General features: G+C 35.0%; 1 protein-coding gene across 1 annotated transcript in view; it reads right to left on the reverse strand.

Moving 5' to 3' along the window:
• The window catches only part of VIT (vitrin), a 33,410-nt gene that overhangs the window by 16,176 nt on the left and 2,491 nt on the right, over positions 1-14,743 (reverse strand). The window contains exons 2-14 of the mRNA XM_072410244.1: positions 14,176-14,332; positions 13,367-13,500; positions 12,831-12,890; positions 12,122-12,340; positions 11,923-12,002; positions 11,483-11,564; positions 10,442-10,495; positions 8,963-9,031; positions 8,784-8,852; positions 6,607-6,675; positions 6,439-6,507; positions 3,216-3,275; positions 2,221-2,289 (exon numbers count right to left, since the gene is read on the reverse strand). Of these exons, the coding sequence (XP_072266345.1) occupies positions 2,221-2,289; positions 3,216-3,275; positions 6,439-6,507; positions 6,607-6,675; positions 8,784-8,852; positions 8,963-9,031; positions 10,442-10,495; positions 11,483-11,564; positions 11,923-12,002; positions 12,122-12,340; positions 12,831-12,890; positions 13,367-13,500; positions 14,176-14,332 (1,191 nt within the window). The remainder of the gene's footprint in view (positions 1-2,220; positions 2,290-3,215; positions 3,276-6,438; positions 6,508-6,606; positions 6,676-8,783; positions 8,853-8,962; positions 9,032-10,441; positions 10,496-11,482; positions 11,565-11,922; positions 12,003-12,121; positions 12,341-12,830; positions 12,891-13,366; positions 13,501-14,175; positions 14,333-14,743) is intronic.

The raw sequence follows: 14,743 nt of genomic DNA on the forward strand, positions 1-14,743 counted from the left end.
CACTTTATATACAGATTACAAGCACCCTTAATCATTAGTATTATTACACAGTATTTATATAGCGCCATCATATTACGCAGCGCTGTACAAAGTCCATACTCATGTCACTAGCTGTCCCTCAAAGGAGCTAACAATCTAATGTCCCTACCATAGTGATATATCTTTAATACAGTCTAAGGTCAATTTTGGGGGAAGAAAATTATTGTAACTGCATGCTTTTGAAGTGTGGGAGGAAACCGGAGTACCCGGAGGAAACCCATGCAATCACAGGGAGAACATGCAAACTCCATGCTTATGTTTTATGAACTATTCTTCTTACTGTTTGTATTTTTACTATGTAATATCTGTCACCAAATAATATGGCACTATATAACCCATTAATATTAATAACAATAATAATTAAAGCTATTTGAATGGACTTAACTTATTTACACCCAGCTGTAAATGTATCTTGTTTCCTAAGCAGTCTGGTAAATGCTTCCACCTAAGCAGTTCCAGACTTTCTATAAAACCTATTCTATGGGACTGTATCTAAAAAAATCCCACTTCTGTTGACTGTGCTTGGTTGTCCTGGTATCATTCACTTGTTGATGATCCAACTCAGGCCAGTTAAGATCAGCACATCTATAAAAATGTACTGTAGAAAGAAATGTTAAGATTGACTTTTGAGTTGGGAGTAGTAACTCCAAGTAATTATTTTACAAAATGCCAGATTTAGCATGAAATACTGGTTTGTCAAATAAAATCAAACGTCCCAAAAAGCTAAGGTTAGAGTACTTATTTGGAAATGTTACTGCAACTGACCTGCTGGCACTTTTCTTTTGGCATGACCACACAAATTCCTTTTTACCTGTGCAGACCATATTTGACTAAAGTGTACAGACATCTTAGTGTACAACATCTCAAAAACATAAACACCTCTACCTAATGATGGCCATAAGTAAATTGAGTTAGAAGAATGAAAGCTTTGGAAGAAATAGGTCAACCGAATCAAGTGCCTGGGTTTCAGACCTATGCAAATCATGTTTTATCTGGCTTTTGCAGATGGCACCCTCACATCAGCCATCAATGGTGGCAGTGTGCTACTGCCTGAGTCAACATGTTTCATGTTTAAATTGCAGAACAGAGACCCCATATCAGAGAAAAATGAAATATAGATAGTGATCTAGATAACCTTTAAAAAGAAAACAAATCCTTATAGTTATTTACAATTGGACTAGCTAGAAGCACAGAACTTCATGGGATACTAATTAATTATAGTGCTTGTGGCTTCCACCACTTAAGTTTTTTCCGTAGCTAAAAGGACACAATTTTTTTAATATAAATGTATTCACATATCATAACTTCATGTCTCTTTTGAATAAAATATGTATTTACTGGGTAATTCTAATTGCTTCTATTAGACATATGAACATATATTAGCCGCCATTGCATATAAAGCTCCAATGTCCTTGGGCTTGGAAACTAGGTAGGAGTATACGGTAATCACAGTTATCCAACAGCTCACATTTGCATATTACTAACCTAATATAGACCAATCTCAACACTGTCTACTGTTTACCTTAACATCTGATTCACAGGCGGTGAATGCATTAGCTACCATCTGCAGTGAACTTGTTGCGATGTAAACAGCTGACACGTGACTCACAGTTGCAATTTTAGCAACTATAATGCAGGCAGTCATGGAGTAAAAAAAATATGCATGCACAGGTAATATTCTTTTTTGTTTTAACAATAACGTATACTGTAAAACCCCGCAATTTTCATAAAAATGTTCATACACATTGAAAATAAAACAGTTTCATCTATTCTTCATACCCAACTTCACGGCAGCTTAAAAAAATGCAAATCATGACGTTTTTATACTTAATATGTATAAACATTTAATACTGTTTGGGTTCTAGGGAATATTTTGATTTGTAGAGGTTATTATCATGATTAGATAGAGAAAATGGGAAGCAAACTCATGCTACTAATAGAAGAAATAACAGGATGACCAGCAAACACTCTGCATGTAGGAATTATACTGCTGATGGGACCAGAGGATACTTTTTATCAGTTCACAAATAAATTACTTTGCCTGAAACTTCAAATTTCCATTGGATGAACCAATTAACTATAATATTCATATCTGACATATTCCTTACTGCACAATGTAACAAACCTATTGGGTTAAACAAAACAATAGATTCAATAGAACTAATAATGAATAATCTTTACCTTGAGTATCATGAGTTTCAACAGGCCATAATGGGGCGGCAGGAGGAGCTACATTGCTGCTTTCTGGAACTAAAATAAAGAAATAATTGCTTAGACACACTAGTGATAAAGTTGTCAGGTTAGGTGAGTTAAAAAATCCCCATGGTGCCTTGGGCTAATTGTGGCTAATGATTTTGGCTTATGGCACTATTCATATAAGCCGTACTCATATGTTCAAACACAAGTGTGATAATAGCCTGTATGCCTGCTAACATAGGGAAAGTGCCTTAAAAAGAGGACAAGAATCCTAATTCTTAATCTCCACATCACTTCTGTTAGGTACTCGATTCTTCTGCATATACATTGTCCAAAAAGGATGACCAAAAACGCAAAAAGAATATTAACATTTCATCCAATAAATGACTCAACAGTCTGCAAACAGTGACCAAAACTCTAATGGCACTTTTCTCTGCAGGGCAGCAGTCATACATCCACAGCTACAAGGAGCGATTAAAGAGGGAGATGAGAAATTTGCTGTTGAACTTTAACAAAATTCAATTTTTTTTTATTCCATTAACAGGCTATTTAGTCAGTTTATTCTATACAGATTGAAAAAGCATGCATATAAAGCAGCTGGAGAATGTAATATAAATTTATCTTGCTATGTTTAATTGCTTGGGGAAAGAAACAGGTCATTGTAAAGTTTTCATTTCTTTATTAGTAACTATGTGTAATAAAAACATTTAACTGAACTTTTGAAAATTCCCAGAATCCTACAGAGCACGTGGACTAATATGTGTACGATGAAGGACATTTGTGACTTTGTAGCTATTCCACAGCTCTTATCAGGTATTTTTAGGGAGGTATATTGTTAATCAGGAAAAATTTAATTTAGAAGAATTTAAAGTCCTTGCAACAAAAAGTATACAACTTTTGTGAACTTATTGAAAGGAACAAAAGATAGTAAGAAAAATGTATTTCAAAATATTTGCTCATCTTAAGAAAAACAGCTTTACCTGTTGGTCTGCGCTGTACTGGGGGAACATTTAATCGGTGCCAGTCTCGCCTCTGTGAAACTGCAACAGATCAAAACATGATAGTCAAAACAAATTTATGTGTTTCAGAAGGTAATTAGCTAGATTTAGATTAAGCGTCATCATTCAATCATGATTTGAAAATGAAATCTACAAAACTGTTATTATTTTCATGTTTAAAATATCATATAAGCAGCTGTGCCAAATCAGCTCATTATTTAAATCAAATCAATTTTTTTAGATAGATGTCACTTTGTGTTGTTTTCTATTAAATTGTGCAACTGAGCATCTGTATATAGATGATACTAAAATAAATGCATTCTTTGCATTTTTTTGCATTCTAAGCAGTGGTTAACTAGCCTGAAACTGTAATCTTTACTTTTGTTGATTTTGTTGAAGACTCCTAGTTTACCAAAAATGTTTGGACTCTAAACAAGAAACTAGCCTGCTGCTTCGATTGTCTACTTAGGGATATTTCCTAAGGGCCCAACAACATTAGGATCCAAATTCTGCTTGTTCAATAGTTTTCCGCCAGTCCAGGTAAATCATTTATTAATCCTTTAGTTTGAGCTGAGTTGTTCCTAATGGTCTGTCGTTTTTAGAATAAGTTTCCACCTTTAAGTAGTAAACCACCCACAAAAATCTCCCACTTTAAAAAATTTGATAAAAAGTAAAAACAACATATTTTAGCTTACATCTAGGCTCCCTAACAAAGAGGGTGACATTGCCATCCTATCCGCAAGACCCTGGGAATTCTAGTTTTTCCAAATCCCATATGAAGATGCTCATTAGAGTTTCCATGATCCTTCCATGGAAGGTTCATGATAGTACTTTTGCTTAGAGACCACTTCAAATTTCCATTGGATGAACCAATTAACTATAATATTCATATCTGACATATTCCTTACTGCACAATGTAACAAACCTATTGGGTTAAACAAAACAATAGATTCAATAGAACTAATAATGAATAATCTTTACCTTGAGTATCATGAGTTTCAACAGGCCATAATGGGGCGGCAGGAGGAGCTACATTGCTGCTTTCTGGAACTAAAATAAAGAAATTATTGCTTAGACACACTAGTGATAAAGTTGTCAGGTTAGGTGAGTTAAAAAATCCCCATGGTGCCTTGGGCTAATTGTGGCTAATGATTTTGGCTTATGGCACTATTCATATAAGCCGTACTCATATGTTCAAACACAAGTGTGATAATAGCCTGTATGCCTGCTAACATAGGGAAAGTGCCTTAAAAAGAGGACAAGAATCCTAATTCTTAATCTCCACATCACTTCTGTTAGGTACGCGATTCTTCTGCATATACATTGACCAAAAAGGATGACCAAAAACGCAAAAAGAATATTAACATTTCATCCAATAAATGACTCAACAGTCTGCAAACAGTGACCAAAACTCTAATGGCACTTTTCTCTGCAGGGCAGCAGTCATACATCCACAGCTACAAGGAGCGATTAAAGAGGGAGATGAGAAATTTGCTGTTGAACTTTAACAAAATTCAATTTTTTTTTATTCCATTAACAGGCTATTTAGTCAGTTTATTCTATACAGATTGAAAAAGCATGCATATAAAGCAGCTGGAGAATGTAATATAAATTTATCTTGCTATGTTTAATTGCTTGGGGAAAGAAACAGGTCATTGTAAAGTTTTCATTTCTTTATTAGTAACTATGTGTAATAAAAACATTTAACTGAACTTTTGAAAATTCCCAGAATCCTACAGAGCACGTGGACTAATATGTGTACGATGAAGGACATTTGTGACTTTGTAGCTATTCCACAGCTCTTATCAGGTATTTTTAGGGAGGTATATTGTTAATCAGGAAAAATTTAATTTAGAAGAATTTAAAGTCCTTGCAACAAAAAGTATACAACTTTTGTGAACTTATTGAAAGGAACAAAAGATAGTAAGAAAAATGTATTTCAAAATATTTGCTCATCTTAAGAAAAACAGCTTTACCTGTTGGTCTGCGCTGTATGGGGGGAACATTTAATCGGTGCCAGTCTCGCCTCTGTGAAACTGCAACAGATCAAAACATGATAGTCAAACAAATTTATGTGTTTCAGAAGGTAATTAGCTAGATTTAGATTAAGCGTCATCATTCAATCATGATTTGAAAATGAAATCTACAAAACTGTTATTATTTTCATGTTTAAAATATCATATAAGCAGCTGTGCCAAATCGGCTCATTATTTAAATCAAATCAATTTTTTTAGTTAGATGTCACTTTGTGTTGTTTTCTATTAAATTGTGCAACTGAGCATCTGTATATAGATGTTACTAAAATAAATGCATTCTTTAGCAGTGGTTAACTAGCCTGAAACTGTAATCTTTACTTTTGTTGATTTTGTTGAAGACTCCTAGTTTACCAAAAATGTTTGGACTCTAAACAAGGAACTAGCCTGCTGCTTCGATTGTCTACTTAGGGATATTTCCTAAGGGCCCAACAACATTAGGATCCAAATTCTGCTTGTTCAATAGTTTTCCGCCAGTCCACGTAAATCATTTATTAATCCTTTAGTTTGAGCTGAGTTGTTCCTAATGGTCTGTCGTTTTTAGAATAAGTTTCCACCTTTAAGTAGTAAACCACCCACAAAAATCTCCCACTTTAAAAAATTTGATAAAAAGTAAAAACAACATATTTTAGCTTACATCTAGGCTCCCTAACAAAGAGGGTGACATTGCCATCCTATCCGCAAGACCCTGGGAATTCTAGTTTTTCCAAATCCCATATGAAGATGCTCATTAGAGTTTCCATGATCCTTCCATGGAAGGTTCATGATAGTACTTTTGCTTAGAGACCACAGGCATGTAAAATAAGTAAATGTAATTTTCCTTTCTCCACAGCATTTTTAGGGGAAAATTTGATTTTGTGTGTCATGAAAGTGAACCTTCATTGTCCCACTGCAAGGTTTCCCTTAGGAGGGAGAACAAGTGATTCACTGTTTCGGCCCTTTGCCACCTTTATGACATTACATTCTTCTACTACACGCTGAAGAACCTTGCTGACGGACAATCAATGGGAAGTGTACATGTTACTAGGCAGTGATGTGGACACCCAAAGAAAGAACCAAGGTCTGGTATTCCCTTTTGCTCATCTCAGTAATTCTCTTTGTAAATACCACAACCTAAAAAGAGCTAATAATCATCTAGTTAAGATGTATGTTAAAATAAAAGCATTCGGTACCATCAGTTTCATAAGTTTCTGCAGACCAATTAGGCACAGCAGCGGGAACATTATACCCAGTATCAGGACCTATGAAAATACAAACCATGGTTAGTTAATAGCATATTAACAGAACATTTCACAGAATATAACAGAATGTTTCACAGCTTTCATTTTTTATTACCATACCTGTTGGCCTACGCTGAACAGTTGGGACTTGTACTCGACTTGGAGTTTGCCAGTCTCTTCGCTGTGATCCTAAAACAGATCATTCACAAGAATACAAAAAGCCATTATTGTAATATAATACTAGTAGCTAGTGACAACTGATGTATTAGGAAAAGTAATAAGAAGAAAATTTACTGCAGATCACTATAACTGCATGCAGCCAATAGTGAGATAATTATAAAAACTATAATAAAATAAAATGTAGTTGCTATTAACCTCCCTGGCGTTCTGATTATATCGAAATTTTTAAATGCAAAAAATAAATAAAAACGTTTTTTAAATCTAAAAATAAAAAAGCAGTACATTTGACATTTAAAATATTAATTACTAAATACTAATTATTTTAAATTTCCTGCCAGGTACCCACCCCCCTGCCCCCGGTGCACCACTGCTGCACTCTCACACGCCCCATGCCCGACCGGCATCTGCATCCCCGGCCTTGCAACCCTAACATTCGCCCACTGGGGATGCTAGGCCAGGGGATGCAGATGCCAGGCATCACCAGGGGTTACAGGTGCTGGGCGGGTGGCTTAGGGTCACTGCTTTTGGTACTGAAAATTTACCCCGAGCCACAGTCGGGAATACCACCAGGGAGGTTAATAAGCAATCAGGATTGGGTATTCAAAGTTTGACCTGTGCTGCAAAAAGGAAATGTATCTGATTAGTTGATTTACTTTATGGGAGCAGCTGCAGGAGATGGTAGATAAGTTACTAGTAAGTATGTTTGAAGTCTGGGTTTCTGGAAGACTTTTCATGGTGGAATTTTCAAAGTCCTCAAACCCACTGAAATTTTGGCAGATTTGGCAGGAACTAATTTTATTAAAACCACACCACAGTACATGACTTATGAATGCCCTTTCAGCTGGGTTACAATGGACATAAATGGTGGCTTTTTAAGTGCCAGTCTACTCAGTGTAAAAAAAGGGCATGAAGCTATTGGTCCTAATTTATTAAAGCTCCCAAGACTGGAGTGAATACACTTTCATCAGTGAACGTGAGTGATCCAGCAAACCAGGAATGGGTTTCCTAAAAGTCATTTGCTATTTATTAGCAAATGTTTTCAATTCTGGTTGAGATCCATTCCAGGTTTGCGGAATCATCCAGCTTCACTGATGAAAGTGTATTCTCTTCAGCCTTGGAGAGGTTTAATAAATCAGGGTAATATAGTCAGTGAGTGTTGAAGCAGTGCAGGGAAAGCAGTGCAGTGAAGGAAAAGCTGGCAAACTGCACAGGGAAAAATTAGAACCTTTAGATAAACAGTACTTTAATTCATATTGCTGGTTCTTTGGATAATGTATCCATTTGCAGACCTAAATTTCTTTTTCTTTCATTTTATTTTGTGGTTCATTTGCACTTAACACCCAATTTGAACTGTTTTTTTCTTTGGTGTACTGTTATATGTTTCATTCCCAATGATAAATACCATATTAACTGGCTGTAGAAATAGCACAAAGAATCCCTGGTGACAGAAGTGGTTTTTCAACCAGTACGAGTAAATTTGTTACTTAAATTAGTTTTGGGGGTGCTGTGCATAAACATTGGCATGGTTGGTGCAGACCAACCAATGGTTTGGGAACCTTTAAAAACATTATTTTTAAAGCTGGTCCTACAAATTGACACAAGAATTCATACAAAGAAGGTAAGGTTTGCCCCACCTTGCAAGCCCCCATATTGTTTAAAGCAAGAGAGGGACACATGCTTCCTGCCTTTGCTTTCTTGGCCACCAAAGTTGCATACTTCGACAAGGGTTTTGTTGGGAGTTTGTTGGGAGGGAACACCACATAAGAATTTGTGTATTTTTAAACTTGGTATCAAAGCTGCATGAAAAGGCCCTCTCATGTCATAGCAGTGCCTGGCTCCTCTTGCTTGTTTTGACAGTAGTTTAAACCCTAGGAATTGCTATCATTGAAAAGCAAAATTCACCCCACCCCTGAAACTTCAATGCGGTTTGTGAAAGTCTTAAAAAACTGAACCCAGATAGATTTGCCAATCCATCAAGCCTAATCTCACTATGAAAAAATACATATCATTAAAATAAATGTTTTTGTACCAGCTTTACCTTTCAGGTGACTGCTAAAGTAGTAATAATTATTATGATTATTCCTATTTATTGCAAGTAATAATTATATATGTCTTACCTTGAGTATCCCGTGTGTCTGGGGACCAACTATGTCCAGTGTTTGGAGCTGGATTGCTTCTTTCTGGAACTAAGGTTGTAAAATTATTATCATAATGCTATATTTATTCATTATTCAAAGCACATGAAAATGTAACATTTACATATTTGTATTGCTTGTAACTTTTAAAATGATCATACCTACTGGTCTTCGTTGCACAACTTGAACATTTCCGCGGCTAGGAGTTTGCCAGTCACGTCTTTGCACACCTTAATATAGCAGATGAGAGCAAATATAAACAATTCAGTTTTTGTTTCTACTTTTAGAAAATTTAACATCTTCTTTGTAACAGTATGACAACAACTGCTTACAAAGAGCACAGTGAGTAAGAAATATTGACAACTTGAACACTATGAGCCTGATTTATGAAAGCTCTCCAAGGCTGGAGAGAATATACATTCCGAATCGAAGCTTGGTGATCCAGAAAACATGGACTGGATCACTCAGCTTCACAGATGAAAGTGTATTCTCTCCAGCCTTGGAGAGCTTTCATATACATCATACACTCTCATACTCTACAATCTCCAATGGTCTACCTTCCTACTGCCTTGCTATTTCTCACCACTCAGGTTTTTTTAATTGAACACTTATAACACAACACGAACTATTTATAAGCTATGGAAACTGTTTCAGCACATTAAATCAGATTTATTTTTTATCCTGCATCCCATAGAATATATAGACCAGTGGTGCCCAACAGGTGGATCGTGATCTACCGGTAGATCACAAAGGCAACACAAGTAGATCGCACAGCCCTGTCTTTCAAAATAAACTCTACCGTGCACAGGAGTTATTAGGGGCAAATTTTTATTGTTGGTAGATCATTTTGAGTTAGTCGTTTTAAAAGCAGCTCGCAAACCAAAAAAGTCTGGGCACCCCTGATATAGACTATATTTTTGGAGGAGGGGTGGGTACTCTGATACAGTTCTTTAGTTCTGTTGTAAAGTAAAAGACCAGCCACGACATTACCCAAGGTGTTTCCCATTTTGGGTGACTTCCTGTTCTATTTAGTTTTTTTCCCATAGGTTTATTTTGCTTTGTTTATTGTTATATTGTATATAGAAATCATCACCTTGGAGCTCACACATGGCTTTTTCACCTTGCTCCCGGGAAAACATGGAGAAGAAGGGTAGTGATGTATAAAACGCTGCAGGGGATACATTTAAAATTAACCAGTTCCCTGCATGGGCAAATCTCAGGCTCACTTTAAATTTCCAACTTCCACTTTAAAAAGTAATTGACTATACCAGTTTATAGTAGATGAAATTCTACATAAACTACATGTCCCATTTAGTTGTATTTGACAAGGTATTAATTTTAGTCTTCATTTGAGACTCCCATTCTTCGCTGTGGTCCGGAAATTTTATATTAAATGCAAACAATAACGTTCTTCTTAAGTTTTAATGGATTTAGCATATTAAACACATATTTAATTAACGCTGTGCAAATCTGGCAAGTAATATAAAAATCTTCAATAACCTCAGAATAGATTTATTGGAAAGGTAAAATAAAAACAAGCAGAGTGCCATAATAACATTTTACAGTATTTGCTTTCCTGCCTCCAGATGTTATATAATACTACATAAACATTTAACACTCACATTCTCTGTACTACTTACTTGGATTAGCTTGAATTGCCTTTTCAGCTAAAATCTGCTGAATTCGACTGGCACCTGTCAAGAGTGTAAAGCAGAAATAAGCATGTCTCCTATTTATTTCTGATTTTTCCTGTCAAATTCTAAGAGCTCAATTGGGAAACTTTTACTTTACTTTAAAGCCTAACTACCAACAGATATAAAGCACCACTAAAGGCAGTTATGTATGGATTAAAAGCTTCACATACTTATACCCCTCACACCATATCAGGTTCCACTATTCATGCAATTAGTAATGTAATGCCATCATCTCCAGTTTGGAAAACCATAACCTGTTTTTCTTTTACATACCTTATTTTAGACCCAGTGACATCATCACTAGGCTTCTCAATGCAATTTAGGCAGATCATTACTGGTGGGAGGGGTCAGCAGGGTGTTGTACATAGCTTCTTGAAAATTTGAAGCTGTAATAAATCCCAAATGTGATGCCAACCATCAATCAGTTCATAAATCACTGAAATGTATTGATTAAAAAGGTTGAGCCATAGGCAGCAAGTCTTAGAAAGAAAGGGCTAGATGATGCTGGATTTCCTCCAACCAGTAACTGGTTCTATCTCACTGCAGCTATCTAGCTCTATGGGACTTGCTGCGAATTGTAAATCACATTGTGAGAAGCTTACAATCCGCAGGGAAAATGGAGTAAGTAATTTTAGAGGACAGCCGGTACCACTTTGCATTTTCTAAGGCTGGAGTCCAGCTTTAAATTATAATGCATTTGTAAATGGAAGTTTATATACATTTGTGTTGATATCAACTTGCTCCATTCCATCCTGAAGTAGACGTCAGACTGGAAGACGTAGCAACACTACAAGCCAATTAAATGTCCTGGTACATGTGCTTGTTGGTGAACAAAACATAGGAATAACTCAGTGTCCTGATACTACTTCTTGTACAATTTTAGGTTGGGAGTGGGGAATGTATTTCTTTAATGCAGCAAAGAGGTCATGCACAACCATATATTTAGAACAATGTAATGCATATCTCTATGTACATTGTTTTTCTTACCTGGATTACTCCTGGTTATTTGTCGACTACTTGCATAGGTAGCTGGTGACCTGACAACTTTAAAAAAATATGCAGTAATCAGCTAGGAATAGTTTCACTTTGGAGACAATAAATTGTAACTTTACCAAACAGCTAAACTTAAATATTCAAATACACATAGATGTTCTGTCTATTTGCAAAAATTGGCCCCCTGCTGAGTGGACAGAGCAGATTCAAAAAGTTCAGTTGGAAGAGGAAAGGTGAAATGGAAGTTGATTTGCACAGAGCACAATTTAAAAAAAATTGTAATGCAGCTCGGGCTGCAATACCTACCTTCAAGAGCGCTGACTCCCCCACCCACTGTCATCCTTAGTGTTACTCTACCCAGATGACATTTCTGTGAATGAAAGGTGTCATGGGACACCCCCTGATGGGTCGTCATTACAGTACCTTGAACTTACTGCATGGGTAGATTCATAGTATGGCATCATCTCCAGTTTGGAAAAGTGTGTATATAAAAAGGTGATCAGATCTGCAAATCCTTTGGTAGGTAAATAAATATTCATGTATTTTAGATTTATTTCTGGGTATCCATGTATTTTATTTATAAAGACTAAGCCTATGTCGAAGAATTTTATAAATGTTTTCCAACCTACCTACCTGTATCTCTTGCTCGTACCAATGGAGGTCTTGCCCTGGCTGTTGTAGTAGTAGTAGTTGTTGTAGTGGTGGTAGTAGTAGTTGTGGGGATGGTAGTAGGTTTTGAAGTTGTTGTAGGCTGTGTAGTTGTAGGTTCTGGAGTTGTGGTAGGTGTGGTGGTAGTAACAATTGGCTGAGTTGTGGTTATAACAGCGGACGGTGCCTCTTTCTGTACAACTTCTGAAAAAAGAAAAAAAACACTTACCATCAGTCTCCCAAAGTGCATAACATTGGTTAGTATCCAAAACATACTTTGGTTATTAAAAAAAAGATGGCAAAACATACTGTGCTATTCTTAAGAAGATGACTGAAAGCTCAGAAAGAATAAGTAACTCATCCGACTTATGTGTGCAAATTTCAGCTTGTACTACTGACCACTGTAAACAAGACATTTTGATATAGGAAATAGGAATTCAAAACAAATTGGGTGAATATTCATTCAGGGTATAAATGTACATTTATTGATTTTATCTCTGAATTAATTAATCTTTTATTTAATATTCACATAATTTTTTGTGTGAAGACATGTAATATTTAATAAAGTGTCTTTATTTAATTCAACTATTCTTTTCTAATACAATCTTTAAAGTAAATCATAAGTATTTCTATTTGCTTAGTAGTAAACATGATAAACCAGTTTCAAAGTACATGAGTTACAGAAAAAACTTACCTCTAGTTTCTACATATTCAAGAACAGTGGGATATGTTACGCCCTTCTTTCCTTTTCCCTCTGAATGCACACAATACATAATTATATTACATATTACTTTATAGTATGACAATTAAAATTAGTAAAACAATATTCATTTTTGTATTATTATTATTATTGTTATTATTATTATTATTATTATTAATAATAATAATAACTTACATGTCAATAATAAAGTGTCATCGTGTTACACATTGTATTGATTCACCATAACACACATGAAATATTAGGTTACAAGAAAAAAGCATAGGTAATTATATATCCATAAATCATCATAACCCTGAAAATAGTCCCTATTACTTTTTTTATCCTATGTTTAGAAGTGTTCCCAAACTCAGATATACCAGTTTAATTTACAAGCACTCATTCCTTCACTGCAGTCACATGTAATGTAAAAAACTATAATTCTTAAAATACTAGTACTATGTAGTTTCTCATAGTTACTTTACCAAAGACATGTTCATTTTAAAAGGACATAGAAGTTTTTTGACTGTTACCTGTAATGACAAATGACTCTTTCCACCGCGGAAGAGACAACGATCGTACCCCATTTGAGAAGCTTCCCTTATATCCAGACTGTCCAGCTACTTTTCGAACAAGAATTTTTCCCCCAGAGTTATCAATTACACCACTGTGAAGTAAAAAAATAATTGTTTAAATATAAATTAATTACTTAAATGATATAATTTTAATTTAATTATGGTCACTTGATCCTGATCTTTTTAAGCTGATCCTAACACAATTTCAGCCTTTATTTTGTGGATCAAAACCTAAGCGGTTATTTTGTTTTTAATTTAACATATATTTTTTCTATCATTAAACTGTGATTGCATGCAACTGGCAGTATGTTAGGTATTTCTTAGCTTTTGTCTAAGTATCTTTCTGTCATCCTATTACAATGGAAATATTTGTTGGTGGACTTATTCTTAAAAGGTAGGTCATAGTAATACGAATATAAAAAATAAGACATTGTGAAAGTTTTCAAGAATTTTATCTTCTAATACTGTAATAAATCCAGGCCTATAGAATCCAGTATATACTGCAACTTGAAGCATTTAGCATGGGGCCAGGAAGCCAGGAAGCTGACGGTCATTGGTGTTGGTGTGAATGTAGTAAATGATGTAAATGTAAAAGTGCTTAGGATAAATATTTTGGCCATGGGGTCCTTTTCTTCTGTTGTATTCTGGTATTGTAAATATTGTTTCTATTCAAGAACTTATCCTATAACTACTTACTCTTGCTTACCAGAACACGTATATCACCTAAAATTTAGGAAATAGGTAAGAAAGTGGATTTAACTGCAAACCTGTGAATGGCTGCTGCGCAAATACTGGAGAAAGAGGAGAATATGTCAGTTCCATACACACGATATTTCCCATCTTGACATCCAGGTGGACATTTTGCAAGAAATTCAGGATTGACTATTTTTCCAGCTTTAATTTCACATTCAATATTAGGTACATCTATAGAAGTAAACCATAATCATTATATGTTTGTATATTTTTTGTATATTTGGTAAAATATCATAATAAAATTTAAACAATTACATTTCTGTGTGGGACGAAACTTTAGAAACTATTACATTCAATCTACATAAAACATTGTATTGTAGAATGTGTGACTTAAATTTGCTGATAATATCTGATCACTTTTTTTACTTACAGTAAGTATAAGTAGTACTTAATATGTAACAAGAAAGGATGCTAGGCAACATTACAAAAAAAGATACCAATTTTGCTATTTTATCCTTTGTTCTCCACTTTCTGTTTTTGTTGTTTAACAATGTATGATGATATCTCTATATATAAAAAAGTGAACAGACATATTTACCAAGAAAGTGGAGATCCCCCTATATCATTGTGAACACATGGTAA

Source organism: Pyxicephalus adspersus, chromosome 4 (assembly GCF_032062135.1).
Source record: "Pyxicephalus adspersus chromosome 4, UCB_Pads_2.0, whole genome shotgun sequence".
In the NCBI taxonomy this organism is placed as follows: Eukaryota; Metazoa; Chordata; class Amphibia; order Anura; family Pyxicephalidae; genus Pyxicephalus; species Pyxicephalus adspersus.